The sequence below is a fragment of the Vigna unguiculata genome, chromosome 3, assembly GCF_037176805.1.
Source record: "Vigna unguiculata cultivar grain cowpea cultivar isolate G323 ecotype 2 chromosome 3, ASM3717680v1, whole genome shotgun sequence".
Classification (NCBI taxonomy): Eukaryota; Viridiplantae; Streptophyta; class Magnoliopsida; order Fabales; family Fabaceae; genus Vigna; species Vigna unguiculata.
The window spans coordinates 24,700,397-24,717,096 of record NC_140794.1 but is presented as its reverse complement, the minus strand read 5'-3'; the positions used below and the strand labels follow the sequence as shown (position 1 = coordinate 24,717,096).

General features: G+C 35.3%; 2 protein-coding genes and 1 long non-coding RNA gene across 3 annotated transcripts; 1 reads left to right on the top strand and 2 right to left on the bottom strand.

Moving 5' to 3' along the window:
* Positions 1-562: 562 nt before the first annotated feature.
* Positions 563-2,537, bottom strand: LOC114178669 (Tetratricopeptide repeat (TPR)-like superfamily protein). The gene has a single exon (XM_028064709.2). The coding sequence runs from the start codon at positions 2,457-2,459 to the stop codon at positions 750-752; it is 1,710 nt and encodes a 569-aa protein (XP_027920510.1). The 5' UTR covers positions 2,460-2,537; the 3' UTR covers positions 563-749.
* Positions 2,538-11,924: 9,387 nt separating this feature from the next.
* Positions 11,925-13,215, bottom strand: LOC114179128 (protein PLANT CADMIUM RESISTANCE 2-like). Its single transcript, XM_028065351.2, has 4 exons — positions 12,913-13,215; positions 12,733-12,804; positions 12,413-12,625; positions 11,925-12,096 (listed from the first exon to the last, which is right to left on the bottom strand). Exons 1-4 carry the CDS (start codon positions 13,124-13,126, stop codon positions 12,020-12,022), a joined length of 576 nt encoding a protein of 191 aa, XP_027921152.1. The 5' UTR covers positions 13,127-13,215; the 3' UTR covers positions 11,925-12,019.
* Positions 13,216-14,887: 1,672 nt separating this feature from the next.
* On the top strand, positions 14,888-16,239 carry LOC114179053 (uncharacterized). The gene is made up of 3 exons (XR_003603422.2): positions 14,888-15,390; positions 15,607-15,845; positions 16,021-16,239. It is a non-coding gene; the product is annotated as an uncharacterized LOC114179053 (long non-coding RNA).
* The last annotated feature ends 461 nt before the right edge of the window (positions 16,240-16,700 follow it).

Sequence of the window (16,700 nt, the reverse complement as noted above, 5' to 3'; positions counted from 1 at the left end):
TTTATTTCTCCTCTGTTGAATCATTATACACGATCTTGCCTGCAAAATATTGGAAATGTAAACCAGGAAAAAAAATGATATTTTCAGAAAAGGGTCTACGTTTAAGGAAGCTAGAAGAAACTCAAGATGGGCAAAACAGTCAAGAAGAAAGTTGGTATAAAAAAGAAAATGAGAGCAGTATAACTTCCAGCATAATAATTGAGTGGGAGTGGATGCTTTGAATAGACTAATTCAAATTTCAACCATAACTGATGAACAGTAGGGAAACTAGGGAAACAGTTTTGGAATGACAATTTTCATTGACGAAGAAAATCTTTTGAAAGGAAGGGTTTAATAAAATAAGTTGTTTTACGTAATTTTAGTTGAAGAACATTCAGAAAGGTGTATTCATAAAAAAATATATGAAAAAATTTGTTAAAATTACTACTGTATGAAAAAAAAAAAATTATCCCTTAATCTTGTATATTTTTGCCCCTAGATGGGTCTTAGAGGGCCACTGTATAGCTAAATGTTAAGTTGCTGGAACCAAATAAACATGTATTGAGAAAACCATGAGAGCGAATTTTGTAGAGAGAGAATAATTAAGTGAATATCAGAAAAAGAAGCAACACATTCTAAATCCATGCATATTACATATTTCATGTTCTATCCTAGTAGTATTTAAGGCTTGGACGCACATCTGTTTTCCGGTATAAGGGGATAGAAAATGATATATCCATACTACTGGAGCATTTCAAGTAAAGATTTTTTCACCAGTAATCCCCACAAGAGCATTTTCCATCCTTGAAATGGTGAAACCTTTTGTTATCTCTGACAATTAATTCCCTCCCAACAATCCTGGACATGATCTTGATGGCATTGTGGCAGTCACCACAGACACGAAGGTTCTTGATGATTCTAAGAGGTGTTCTTGGTGGAGTACTAATAAGGCCATAGGCAATTGCTAAACGTTCACTGTGGTAGAGCAAGGCTTGCTCCTTTGCTTCTTGATCAATGTCATGAAGAACATATCTTGTATCAGGAACATATCCCGCATCTTTCATCCCATTCAAGGCCTTCAACTTTTCATCATCCTTGTAAAGAGTAGGATTCTTATACTCAATAATTCTGTTCCTTCCATCAAGCATGCTAATTGCAGTATACTTCTTCGGAGGTGGCGTGGGGATCTTATTCACAACAGCCTTTGATGGGTCAAGACTAACCACCAACTCTTCAACATAGTCTTCAAGATCAACGTCTCCATGAACACGAGCATAATGCTTCAGTTTCTCCCATACGGTTACAGTGGGCTCAAATGGCAATTTGGCAATAAACTCCTCAGCTTCCTTGAGATATGCAGATTGTCCCAGAACATCCAAAAGCCCCATGTAGTGCTCCACCCCAGGCTCTATTCCATACTTGCTTTTCATAGACTCAAAATGTACGTAAGCATCCTCCACAGCCTCTGCACTGGCACAAGCTGACAACACTGCAAGCAAAGTCTCTGAAGTGATCTCCAAACCCAGTTCATTCATCTGCTCAAACAACTGCAAGGCATCATCCCCATTGGTATTATTTGCGTAGCCCCGCATCATCAAGAGCCAAGAATCCATATTCCTGTTGGGCATATGATCGAACACCCTACGTGCATCAGTCATGCTTTTACAATTCCCATACATTTCAATCACCTTGTTGTTCAGCTTGAGATCACTCCTAAAAGAAGACTGCAGAAAGTGGTCATGGGCCTTCTTAGCATCCTCAAGGGACTTGGATTGGCCACACAAGTCAAACAGAAGATCGAAGCAACCAGCATCAGCTTTGACCCCTTTGTCCATCAACTCTATTGCTTCTTTAACTTTCCCCTCTTTGCACAAAAGTGTCAAATCAGTGATTGAAGGTGGCGGTGGAGGAGCAGGGGAGGTTTGTCCTTGAATAGATGTTTGATTATTGTTCAGCTGGTTGCCTTGGTTTTGGAATTGGTTAGGGTTTGGGAACCCCTGAGTTCTAGGGTTCCACTGGTTCGGGGTAGCAGGGTTTTGATTGTTCCATCGATTGGAGGAAGTGGATAGGCGAAAGTTAGGATTTTGAGAAGTGGGAGTTTGAAAATTAGGGTTTTGAGGGGTTGGAGATTGAGGATTCCACTGATTATGGTTTCCACCATGTTCTGGAAATGGAGGAGGAACATTGTGTTGACGAGGTTGATGGTTATGGTGAGGAAATTGATTGGTCTGTGGATTGAAATGTTGAGGCTGATGTTGCTGCCATTGTTGAGCCTGAAAGTGCGCAGGATCAGAAGGTGATTGTGGTTGGTTTTGGTGGGAAGGGACTCTTTGATAGTGGTGGGGAAGTGCAGAGGTGCTTAGAGATTTAGTGGTTAGAGTTTGGGTGTAGTGGTTGCCATGGATAAGGTGTGTCCGAAGCTTGAAGGAGGAAGAAATCATTTTTGTGCGCGCACGCTGAATTAATGGTAATGTCGCCATTTCTGAGCGAAGCAGTTGCAGAAGCAGCTAGGGTCTTGGAGCGGATTTGTTCATCGGAGGAAAAGTTCTTCGACTGCTCCTTTTCTTTTTGGGCCTTTGGCTTTTAATCTGGGTCAAGATCATGGGCCAATTCATATTTTATCAAATTTTACTTCTTTCACCCCAAGAACTTCTTTGCGCACTCCAAATTTTCAAAATCAAAATTTCAACTTTTGTAGAAGTGACTTTCAAATTATATGAAACTTCCTCAACAAGATTTTCAAAACGCATGATTTGTATTTCAGAAAATTTTTTCATGATTGAGAAAGAATTTTAAATTTATTTTAATTAAAAGAAAACAATTAAAAGCCATTAAGGATGACATTTTTGGAAAAAAATAATTAGAAACTAAAATTAAATCCAATACTTTTTAATGACCTTTTTGTATTTTTACTAATTAGCTTAGTAAAATGTTGAGATGTATTTATGTTGTATTCGATCCATAGATATATGAGAAAGAAAAGGAAAGTATGTGGAAGTTGTACAAATATATCTAATATGGTTGAAGATGAATAATGATAAATTTTTAAAATCTTTGTCGGAATAGCGTTTCATATATATATATATATATATATATATATATATATATATATATATATATATATATATATATATATATAATACAAAAAAAAAATTAAAACACATGACACTTTGACAATTGATGTAAGGCCCAGTTTTAATTTTCTGCCCTAATAAGTGAGGGTTGGCCTTAATCTGTTGGGCCTAAAGGGTGGCCCATAGGGCGCTAAGGCCCTAAAGTTGCTAGGGTTCTCTTGTCAGCCTCACTTTTGCAAATACGTACCTAAACATTGTCCCTTCTGTTTCAGAGCTCTGTTAGGGTTAGTCGTCACCCTCTCCAAGTGAACTTCAACTTCTCCACTCCATGTAAGTTGTTTCCGAACTCGTTGTAGCTTTCCACTAACTCTACTGTGGCGTTCCTGTGAGACTCTTTTGATAATCCTTTATGCTCTATTTCGTGGTTTCTTTCCAGCCACTTATTTCTTTCCTTGAATTGCTGCGCTCTTACGTTCTGTGTCGAAGGCGTGTCGGGGTATCTTGCTAGCTTATTTCCAGGTAAGGGAAGCTAGAACCCTATTGTTTGGTACAATGATGGTTGTTTTGATGGTGTTTTGTGATTTTCATACTTACATGTTACTGTGAGTGTATGGTATGATTGGTATTACTGTTTGGATATGGAAATGTGGTTGTGGCAGAGAGGAACAGTGGCGAGGTCTGATAAACTCGCCCAAGCGAGTCTGTCTCGCCTAGGCGAAATTAACAGGGGCTCGCCTAAGTTTTTTTCCCGAATGGTCGTCCAAGCGACCCACTGTACTTTTTAAGCGAGCGAACGTCTCGCTTAGGCGAGGAGGGTCTCGCCTAAGCGAGAACGCGTGCAAGGTCCTTATATTGGAAGTCGAGCTCTCGCCTAGGCGAAGGGAGCTCGCTTGAGCGAGGGTCCTCCTCGCCTGGGCGAGACCTTTCTGCCTGAGCGAGATGCTGGGCGAGAAGGGGGTTGGCCTTGATGTTTTCCTTGATTTCAAAAGTGGACAACATGCTTGTATGAGTATTACCTTTAAGATTATGAACTGAATGGCTTTTATGAATGAGGTGGTGTGTGAGTTGTGACTTATGCATGATAATTGTATGAGATGATTCATGAAATTGAAATGATGAGTTTGGTATGAGTTCGACATGAGACATGCAAGGGTTGGTATCAATGTGGCATGGTAACGATATGAGACGGAGCTCCATATTCTAGGTTCGAGAATAATGAGTTGGCATGGTTTGGTTGGGAATACGAAAGAGGTGAATTATGAGAAACTGTATGAGATGTATATGTATATAATTGTGTGTATGCATGCTGAATTTGTGTTGATTGATTGAGAAAGTTTGGTCCATGTCAGTGCGTAAGTCCTTGGGATCTCTAGGTGAGATTCCCAGGGTCATGCTTCAGTGGTCGTGACATAATTCCATGGCCCCTGTTAGTGGGTGTCCATGGTGGTGCCCCATATGTATAACTAGGTAAGGATTCAAGGTAAGGTTGCATCCTGACACTCTAAGGAGTAAGTTAGTCTCACCTAGAGCGGACTGACTCCTGTGGTGAGAGTAGCAGGTGGCCCGAAATTCATTAAGGGCTAACCTTGTGGTGAGAGAAAATTTGATTCATGGTAACACTTGTAACACATAGCTCGGGGGTGAGCAGCTCGGGGGTGAGCAGAGGTATCCACCATAAGTGCAAGCATCCGCTGAATCCGACCAGGTTATACGTATCCGGATGAGTCGAGTCGAGTCATAGTGTATTGATTGAAAAGTTATAACATGCTTGTATGATGTATGGGTATTGGATGGTGAAAGTATATTTGATTGTATGATGAAAATATTGTTGGCTCTAGCTTACCCTTTTCTTGTTGGTTGCTTTGTATGTTGTGTTTCTATCTTTGCGATGATCATCAATTTATTGATGGGAGCATATGCGAGGGGTAACCGTGGTTAACATGGGAGAGACGACTCTACTGCTTAGTCTTCTTGGGATATCTTTAGGGCTACGGCCTATGTACTTGTCAGTCTTTACATTTCTCTATGGTTCCAGCGGACTGTTTATCATGTTCCCTTATTTTTGGTGGCACCATGGTGTGCCTTGGTTGTAAGGCGTTATGTTGAAACTCTAGGTCTGCGCTGTTATATTATAATTGTGTGATGATTTCTTTTAATTACGCTCATTAATTAATTGGGACGTTACAATTGACACTGTACGTGATATTGTGGATGAAATTTAAACACATTCTATAGTTTTGTATGTGATATTGTAAATGAAATTTAAACACATTCTACTTTTGACATGTGGCATTATATTTTGGAGAAGATGCTTAAGATGCTTCAAAAGTGAGGACATAAAAGAGGTATAGGCTACTATGCTTCTATCACATTTGTATAAATATAGGCTTTTAACTTAACTATTTCATTGTTTCACCGCTGACAATTAGGGATGTCAAAGTGAGCCAACCCTGCTCACATGGGTTGGCTTACCATGGGTTGAGCCAGCTCAATCTAAGTGAGTAAGAGATTTTGCAACCTGACCTGACCCATCATGGGTTGGTGGGTTAGTGGACTGAATCACTTACAATTTTTTATTTTTGAAAATTATTTTATATATTTATTGCATTACAATGAGAGTGAATTGACTTAATTTAAGTTGTATAATAGTGGAATTAAAATGTTCACTTAATTTTAAATATATTATTATAAAGATAATAGTTAAAGATTAAAGTATCAAAGTATATAACTTGATAAAAGTTTCTGCTTTTACTCTCAATCTGGTCGATTAACGCAAGATTTGGAGTTTTTCCTCTCACATTTAACATCAGATTTGTGTTCTAATCTCTACTCTTTCTCTTTTTATCTGTTTTTTCTCTCATAACTTTTTCTTATGGTTGAGCTCTCTGCATTTTTCGTCTCTTCTTAAAAAACCCTTCCCTTTTCTTTGAAATTTGGTCGATTAACATCATATTTGGAGTTCTTGCTCTCTTCCTCTCACATTAAGCTCAAATTTGAGTTTTAACTCTATCTTTACTCATTTATTTACATTACATAGTGTTCTTAATACCTATGTATTTCTCCCCGTCATGTAAAATTACATCGTTAATGTGACGAAGTCTGAACTTGTGAATCATTTGCTCAAAAGTTTTTCTTGGCAAGACTTTATAAATAGACCGCCAGATTTTCACATGAATGAATTTTTGGATATTTATATCATCTTTTCAATTGAACAATACACTATTGTCTTCATATATGGTTGTTGATTCCATCTTTGTTGGGGATAGCCACAAGTTTCTTGCACATGTTAAATTATAGACCTTAACCAAACATATTCAAAACTTTCCTCATAATTCTGTATGATTAGACGATGTTACTACTATGGTTTGTTTCATATACATCATGAAACCATTGTGCTACCACATGTGAACAAACATCATATTTGTGGTCAACCATTATGACATTGCGAGAATATGTAAAATAACATGCATATACATAACCCATTAGGTCTGATTCTCAATCATTTGGATGGAATAAACTCATATTCGTAGTACCCTTAAGGTAATAAAATATATGTTTTACTCCAAACCATTTTCTTCTTGTAGTTGAAGAACTATATCTTACTTAACAAATTTACAACAAATGCAATATCATATCGAGTATAATTAGCAAGATACATTAGTATTTCTGTACCACACCTAACCAAACTCAACCAAATAAGTAAACAATGCATCAAGGCAACCAGGTATTCAGTCTAGGCCGAGTCAGCCTAACTTGTACCGGGCCTGGTCAACTTAACCATATAAAGGACAACCCTCACGTACATGCCAAAAACAACCCAAGTACACGACTTGGGCTGGCATGGACTCAGACTCATAACAGAATAAAGGCTAAAGTAACAGCAAAGCGGCCAACCTAGGACAGTGTGCGGCCAAGGACGACATCTGACAAGTCAAGAAGTAAATGGATTAGACTGCTCTTAAAGACTTAGTAAAATGGAAGCCCCCGCGTTCAATAGGCCTTAAGGGCCTAAATTAGGGCCCAGGCCCACTCACAACCCAAGCTAGAGCCCAAGTCAAGGCCCGACCCACGAGACAATCAGACATCATTAATGCTCTATAAATACGCGTGGACCCCAGTAATTAAAGGTACGCATTCATTAATCACTGATTTGACCTTCTGAGAGCTTTGACTTACTTGAGCTTTGGAGACTCTTCTGTAGGTAACCCTTCCTGGGTTCAAGCTGACATGTATCAAACGGGGAGAGACCAACTGAGGAGATAGCGGACTACATGGTAAGGTGACACTTGTGCCTAACTCATCTTATTTGTTCTTTGCAAGAACAATTTCTATGACACTAAGATATGGTGCTTCTGGACCAAGAAGATCTTCATCATTTTCTTGAGATCTAAGAATAGCGTTTATCAACATCTAACGACCTCACAACTATTACAGTGCATAATGGATGTGACTTGTCCATTTAGAACATTTTACACACCTTAATTATATGAGCCTCTTGATGTATAAAAAACACCTTTATTTAAATACTCAATTTGTAATCTCAAACAAAAATTTTATCTTTTCAAGATCCTTCATCTCAAATTCTTTCTTTAAGCAATCAATTGATTTTGTGAGCTCATTAGGAGTTTCAACGATGTTTATGTCATTTACATAAAAAATAATTATGGAAAATTCACTTTTGGATCTTTTCATATAAATACAAGAACACATATGATAATTTCTATATCCTTCTTTTAATAAGTACTCAAAAAGACGGTTTATGTTACACGCACCCTGATTGCTTTAATCAATAAAAGGGCTTGCTTAATTTTATTAAATAACCCTCTTTAGAATTTACCTTGTTGGGAAAATAAAATCCTTCAGGGATTTTTCATATAAATATGATTATCAAGAGAGTCGTACAAATAAGTTGTAACATCATCCATTAGATGTAAATGCAAACTTTGTTGTGCAACTAGGATAATCAAATATTGCAATGTTGTTGCATCCAATACCAGAGAATATGTATTTTCACAAATCAATATCAAGTTTTTGTGAAAAACCTTGAGCAACCAATTGTGTTTTGTATCTAACAATTTCATCATTCTTTATTTGATTTTTGCGCAAAAATTCAAATATACCCAAGGGGTTTCACACCTTCAGGTGTGCGAACCATAGGTTCAAAATCCTTTTGTTTAACAAGCAAATCTAATTATGCTTATTTGCATATTTTCATTTTGGCCAATCATGTCTTTATCGACAATCTTCAATGATCATTGGTTATTAATCCTCATTGTCATTCATAGCATTCATCATTATATTATATGTAAAAGTTTTGTCAATGTTGACTTCATTTTGGTTCCATATTATATGATTCATGACATAATTTATCGAGATATCATCATTTTCAACAATTTCAGGTACCTGAAGTTCTTTTGGAACCGAATCATTAATTAGGTCAAATGAATCTTTTGGGATTCCACCTTTTCGATTAGGTCATCTTGCATTTTAGCTCCCTTTCTCATTCAAGAGTTTTTATCTTTGGAACCAATAGGCCTACCACGCTTCAAATATGTCTTTGGAACTAACAAGCCTACCGCGCTTCAGGCGTGTTACGAAATAATATCAAATATACTCGGAGCATTACCAGTTGTTATATATGATTTGATTACCCTTTCTGTCAATAAGAATATTTGGTAATTGATTGACTAATTTTGTAAATGAATTATCCTTTGAACTTCTAGTTTACATTCTTTTGTACGAGGATCAAGATAAGATAATGATAATTCATTCTAACAAATATTCTTTTCCAATTTTTTTCTTTCTCTTCCTAATGTTGGAAAACTTATTCATCAAAGTGATAGTCAAAAAGTCGAATTGTAAATAAGTCGAACTGTAAATAAGTCTCTTATTGGTTGTTCAAGATATTTTATTATTGAGGGAGTATCATATCCAACACATATTCTCAATCGTCTCTAAGGACCCATCATAGTCCTTTTTTGTGGTGAAATTGAAACATATATACCATACTAAAAAATTCTTACATGAGAATATTATGTCACTAACCAGAAACCAATTACATAATAGAGTATTTGTGATAACTTATTGACTTTATGCGAATCAATAATGCAACATGCAAAATTGCATATCTCCAAGTAGCCATTGGAAGGAGAGAGTTTCCAGGAGTTTCTAGAACAAATTCGCGCTAAAAAATGATCAACTTACCTCTCTTTCAAAAATCACAACTTTTATAGTCAAACTGTTATGAAATTATATAGGTTGATTTCCAAATCAATTGGTTGATTTCACTTGACTTAAGTGAAATCAATCGATTAAAAAATAAATATACTAATTGAATTTGTTGTAGTTTAAGACTACTACAGCCAACCTTTTAACCTGTTGAAAAACCATTCAACAGATTAAAAGACACACCTAAGATCAAATACATCTAATTAATGCTACAAGGTCAACAATATGAATTACAAACTTCAAATACACTTTTTTAATGATGTAATCATGTGGAGAGCACACGTTCCAACCTTGATCAACATTGATATCATCAAATCTCCTTTCCTTCATCAATGTTGGCTTCATTCCAATGGTAATGGCTTCAAGATAGCTTAAAAGAGCTTCATTAAATCTTCAAGAAGCATACCACCTTGGCTTCTCATGTCAACAATCTCCCCCTGATTTGATGAAGCCAAACTCAATCTTCTTCTATCTTCTCCCATTGGTTGGATACCATTAAGTTGATGAAGTAACACCTAAGCTTGAAACTTGTGAACCTGAAAAACATTTACAATAGCAATACACACAAGCTAGCAAGCACACAAATATGCACATGCTCCCCCTATCAATAATATGAGTTCAAATTCAGATTTGATTATTGATTCCAATTTTAATGCTTATACTTAGTTCAATGTGATCAATTTTCCATTTTCCAAATTTTCTCCCCTTTGGATTCATCAAACAGAACAAATGCATAAAGAGAACAAGCATTGCATATCCTTTCATTAATACTGGAACATAATACAACCAACAGAAACTAAAAACAGAAAAAAAACATAAAGCTGCTATAATTAGCCGACTGAAAATAAAAAACAACCAACTCAAACAGACAGAACTCAAACTGAAAAAGCACAAACACATGGATGTAATGCATGATCCTAAATAGCCAACACACTCAGTCATCCTGAGGATCATTTTTGGTCTGGAATGAGTTCAGCATGTCATGGATATCATGGATTAGGTCATCTAATGCATTGAATCTCTCATTGCAATAGTTGTGATGTGCATGTTGGGACACATTGAGCTCATGCAGTTGGTTTAGCACCATCCTCTCAAAATGTGAGTACACAAGGCCTCTATACTTTGGAGGGTTGTAGGGAATTAAGTCCATAGGTCCAGCAGTTGGTTCTTCCTCTTGATTTGCACCACTTGGGCCAACTTCATGGTCATGTACACCACCAACTACAACACCAACAGCTGTCCATGCATTTCCCACCTTGAGAAAGCCCATTCTGTGCAGATTTTGGTTGGAGGTATGGTTCAACAGTCTAGTTGACTCTTCTAGCTCATCCTCTACATCAATTTCAAAGTATTCAATGAATTTTGATACCAAAACCACATATGACAGCCTAAAATTTGTGAGCCTCTTAGCCTTGAGCTTGTGATCACGAAACATATAGATCCAATCCACTTGAATGTTATGTTGAATGCAATACATGAGTATCAAATATCCCTCATTCAATGTTGAATGGTTGCTACCACGTGGAACTATGATTTTTATGACTATCATAGCAAGAAGCCTTTGATCCACCTTGAAATCATCAACATGGAAGTGTTTGATTTCAGTAACAGGATTCCTCAAGCATTGGCCATAGTATTATGGAATATGAATGGATGATTGGTTAAATATGTGGACATGGAATTGGTATGAGCAATAATGTTATATTGATTGATGGAACATGGTATTGGTGTGGTCAGGACGCAATACCACGATAGTTTCGTGGTGGTGCCTCATTGGTCAGGGCGTAATTCCATGAATCTCTAGGGGAGATCTCATGGTGGTGCCTCATTTGGTCAAGATGTAATTCCATGTTGGTTGCGTGGTGGTATCTCATGGTCAGGACGTAATTCCATGACTCCTGTTGGTGGGAGTTTCATGGTGGTGCCTCATTATATAATTTAATAAGGATTCAAGGTAAGGATTACATCCTGACACTCTTAAAGAGCTAGTTAGTTTCACGTTCTTTTACTCTGTTCTATTATTGGCATCATGGTGTGCCTTGATATTTCCATTTTAAATACCTTGGATGTCTGTAAGGAGTAGTATTTATACTCCATGACCGTGCTTCTTATATTATTCATCGTAATGTTTCATTTAATTATTATTATTTAAATGAGACGTTACAATATGTCATAGAAAGAAAGAAAAATATAGCCCACCAACATTATTTTATCTTCGAGTCCAGTCAACTTGAATTATGAAACCGTTAGAAAAATAAAATCCTCCAGATTCTATCTAAATTAATTATTGAAATTACTGAATTAGATAGCTTCCACGTTCTCTACTCTAATAATTTATTCTGTGTCTAAGATTAGCAAGTGTGAATAATATTGATTGCTAGGTACAATAGAAAACTTCAATATATTCTTTTATGTATTTTTATTTCTCTTCTTTTATTTCTTTTAAGTGAACCATTTTAACTTTTCCTAGGATAACCTTTGAGGGTATAATAGTTTTTGTATTGACAAGACTAAATTTGAGTTAGAAACTTTGAAAGGGTTGTATCAGATAGAGCCTGATAACTGCAGGTCGGATTTGGCACAATTTTCCATTTCTTTTGGATTATAAAAGCACTCAAAGCAAGATCTCAAAGACACAAAACACTCAAATCAACCAGCAAACATAATATAAACAGCAAGTAGTTGAAATTAACAGCACCAACTGCTACGAGGGTTGCCACAAAAACATGTTTCACTTTTCATCTGGTCATAGTCTGTGACATTACAGGTGATAGTATAGCTCCTTGTCCTTGTCTTTCCCTGTTGGCTTCCCAACCTATATTTCAGTTCATTGCCCTCACAACAAGTTAGTTTCATCTCATATACAAATGAGAAAGGAGTGGTAAAAACACAAAGATGAAGTTTTATGTTCAGAAAAATTATACCCTGATTACCAAACCTTTTAGAGTAAACAATAACACCATAACCTTATTTTAAGAATAAAATATTATACTCATGTGAATTAGTACATAATGGTAGTATGAAATATGATGGTTGGCAAAATATTCCACTTACAAGATCCAGAAAAATAGCAATAAACTACTCTTGCTCAAAAGTAAGATCCAGAGGGAAAAAGATGACAAAAGGATTACCTATGCTCAAGTCAAATCCACGGTTTTTTAGTTCTCTATACTCCTGACATAGAGCACAGGTTTCACAACAGAAATGAACTAAGCAATCCATACATGGAGCCTCTGGCAACTCATATTGTGCCCTCATTTTGGACCTATAATAGCATGAGTACAAGCATGCAAGCCCGCTCAGAGATAGCAGTGTCGCATAAATAGCCCCATTACAAGTGCAACCTGCATATATCACAGAAAAAACACACCAAAAATAGCAGTACATATAACTATTATGAGTCATCACCTCGAATATATATTCTACACATGAATAATGCATAAAAACTTACTTCTATTGCCTTTATTTATTATTTCTGCTATCAATCCAAATGTAACGCAAGGGCAGAAGCAGGTGACCAAACCTTAGACAACAAAAAACAACCATATACTATGTGAGTTCCTTGATGTTTGTACTAAAGAGAAAAAAAGTAATGACCCCAGATGATTGATTCATGGGTTCTTAGCCTTACAGTTTCCAGGATCATCAAGACAATGACAAAGACCAGTTGACCATCGCTGTGTCCTGATCATAGGACCCCTAACACTGTTGCTGATGTACGGAGGAGCATAAGATGGTATATGGGGACGGCCATAAGTTGGAGGCGCCACCACTGGTACGATATAGCTTGGATGGCTATGATGAGCTTCATATGACTCATCTTGTTCACCTACTGCAGGATACATTTTTCTTAGACTTAGCTAGAATTATGTTACTGCAATGACCCTCTAAGCAAGGCAAACTTTTCTGGCTTATCTTAGTATATATAAATGGGAGGAACTTAATTTAAAGATGGGATTCCTCATGGGGAGTAGTTTTTTTTTTTTTTTCATTGTGATTATTTTAATAATCAGAAGTTGCAAAGAAAAGTACCAGCTTGTAATGAGCATTGAATATCAGCTTAAATAATTGAACTGAATAAGGATTCTTCCTCGTAAATCTTAGTGCAAAAAGGATAGGAAGTGAAGACCGTTTATGGTGGGCGGGTACAAAATTCAATTTTCTTAATTAGATCCACTTTTGTTTTAATCAAATCTGTTTAAAATTCATTTAATTAAATATTTAATATATTTAAAATTTATTTTATTAATTTGAATTTTAATCTAAAACTAGGTTGGTCTAGAACAAAGATCAAATCGAATCGATCTAAACTAAAGATAGAGACAAAGTGCCAGAATCTTCATCTAACGCCTTAAACCAACGCAGCCACCTCATCTTTCAATGCTCTTTTGGTTCAATCAAGTATTTTAAACAATCTTGCATCTGTATTATTTTCTATCTGGCCTTTTCAGTATATCTGCAACCTCAGGAGCAGTTCACACATTGACTTTAACAAACATTTGTAATAAATTATAGTTGGTATTGAAAACCGTATACCGTAAAGTTTCAAACCAGAGATATATTCAACTAGATTTCAAAAAGATTTCAAGTGATTCTTTTATAAGAAAATATTATCTTATTCCAAGATTTTTAGTTTTAAACAATAAAAATAAAATCTTATGATATTTAGTCAAAGATTGTCACTAGAAACAACAAAAATTTTATATATTTAGGTGATACAAAAAAAAAATCGATATCAAAACTATACAAATTTTAATACATTACTAAAAAAATTCATATTACCTCTCAATTTTGTTTTAATTTTTTTTATAGGAAATACTTATAATTTTTTTATGAAAAAAATTGCAGAAAATTGTTATCAATTTACTTTATAAAATATTTTGTATAAAACACTTTTCATAACAAATTTTGTAGAAAATATTTACGAATTTTATAATTTCGTAGAAAATAATTTCTCACGAAAAAATTACCTGATAATTAAAATTTTTAGTAAAAATAGCAGAAAAAAGTCTTTTCTTGTAAATTTTTTAAACAAATTTGCAAAAAAAATTACATGTAATGTGAGAATTTTTAGTAAAAATAGCAGAAAAAAGTCTTTTCTTGTAAATTTTTTAAACAAATTTGCAAGAAAAATTACATGTAATGTAAGAATTTTTAGTGGTAAATTACTTTATTTATTGAATTTTTATGAATTTCACGTCATTTTTAATTTTATTTATAAATATCATTTTCATTAAACAATCTCGCTTAATTTTTTTTTTGTTACTTTTATTTGATTTTTTTTTTCAATCTTAATTGTGATAACATTATATTTAAAAAAAAATCTCTTCAAAAATAATCCTAACATTTTTACTACATCATTTTTAACTTTAAATAACATAGAATTTATCCACAAACAAAAAAATGTTGTCTATACATGAAAAAGGCAACACTTTTATAAATGTGACTTAGAGAGTACCTAAAACAACAATTTTCAAAATGTTAATAACTTATACTACAGTTCATTCAAATGTTGCCTTAAAAAGTGGCCTAATATATTAAAACATGACCTAAAATAAATTAAAAAAGTTTAATTCCAAAACTAAAATTTCCCTCCGATTGAAAATTAAACATTGCGCAAAAACTAAAGAGACACCGCTAAACCTAAACACACAATCAAAGACACTAAAGTCATCTTCTTCGTCAAGCTGCGCCGCATGTCGGGGTCCGCTGCTCTCGCCTCTAAGCTCATCGCCGTCTGGCATGCCACTGGCCGCGAAATCGCCCGCCACTGCGGCACTGACGCTGCGCAGTTCCTTCTCATCGAGGGCGGCAGCTGCGCCCTCCTCCTCTCTCTCGCTGTGCTCGCTGTCACCGTTCTCCTCCCGCTCAACATCTCCGGTGGCACCGCCGTCATCGACGATGGCTTCTCCAGAACCACGATCACGAACATAGAGAAGGGGTCCTCTCTTCTCTGGATTCACTTCCTTTTCGCCGTTGTCATGGTGTTTTTGGTTCACTTCGGGATTTCGGTCACCGAGGAGCGTTTGAGAGGGCACCCTTGGCCACTGACATTTACTGGAAGAACATGGGGACGCCGAGGATGTCGCTGAAGTCGCTCAATAAGGAGGTATGATATGCTATTTCCTTTTTACCCTTTGGAGAGATGTAAGTTAGGTGGATCTTTACTCCGTAAATTTCAAAGGAATTTTGGTTTTTGTTTCCTAGTAGTGTTTTGGTTGAATTTTTTTTCCTTACATTTTGTTAGCTTCCACAATTTTAATTACTGTCAAGTTTTGTTTTAATATGCCATTTTAATAAGTTAGTTCTATTTTAATTCATGTAGATTGCGTGAATATATATGGCTAAATGATTGATGATGCTGAGGGGTTAGAGAAAATTGAGAACCTACAGAGTTATGATAACACTGAGATTTATGAAAAGGCAGTGAAGATTCTTGAGACATACTGGACGGAGGAAGATGATGAAACTGTGCCTCCACGGGATGCTTCTCAGTCAGGGTTCAACTTTGGTGGTCACGAATTTCCTTCAGTGCCTTCTGGTGGTTTCAACTTTAATTAGAAGGTATTCTTGCTTTACTATAACAACATTATGTTTTGTTTTGTATGCAAATTTTTTTTATTTGAATTAGTAATGTTCGGAACGTTTGCTTTTGTGTGCTGTCCTTCATCGTATGTGGCATTATTATTCCATTCCATTTTGGCTTTCTACTTGCATGTAAATATATTTTTTTTGGCAGCATGATGGTGAAGATCAAGATGAAGAAGAGTCATAAAAAATTTAAATGGTACATGTCTGAAGATCAAGATGAAAGAGGAATGAAACTGTAGAGAAGATAAATTGTACATTTTTTATTTTTATTTAGTTGTAATTACTTTTATTTTTATTTAGTTGTAATTACTTTACTTGGAAATGTAGACAATATTACAATATATGGAAAAATTTTAATTTCGTTATATATTATAAGTGTTTTAATTAATATAGTCTAAATTTTATTTTTATTTTATTTCTACTACTTTAATAAAATATATTTATTTTAAATAATAATTTTAAATGTGACAAAAAGAATAAGGAACACAAAAATAATTGTTGCATTAAGTCGATAAGAAAACCATTCTCTATTGTAATATCTTAGGCAACAATTTTTAATTATTATATATTAGGCAACAGTTTTTAAAATTCGCAGCCTAAAGGAAAAAAACTGTTGCCTATAGTATAGGCCACAATCACCTACACAATGATTACAAATTCCTTACCAATTCCTTGCCTAAAGATTAGGCCACGGTTTTTTGGCATTAGGTCAAGGTTTTTTTTGGGTTGCCTAAAATCAATTTTGTTGCTTTGTCTATTAAAAATAATCCTGACCTTTTTTAGTTATAATGACTTTTAATAATCCATGCTACCCGTGTAGATATATAT

Coding starts and splice junctions, on each gene's coding strand:
- LOC114178669 (XM_028064709.2), bottom strand. CDS start 2,459: ATGGCGACATTACCATTAATTCAGCGTGCGCGCACAAAAATGATTTCT.
- LOC114179128 (XM_028065351.2), bottom strand. CDS start 13,126: ATGTATCCTGCAGTAGGTGAACAAGATGAGTCATATGAAGCTCATCAT. Junction 12,805..12,912: donor TCTTGATGATCCTGGAAACT/GTAAGGCTAAGA, acceptor TTGTTGTCTAAG/GTTTGGTCACCTGCTTCTGC. Junction 12,626..12,732: donor AATAAATAAAGGCAATAGAA/GTAAGTTTTTAT, acceptor TGATATATGCAG/GTTGCACTTGTAATGGGGCT.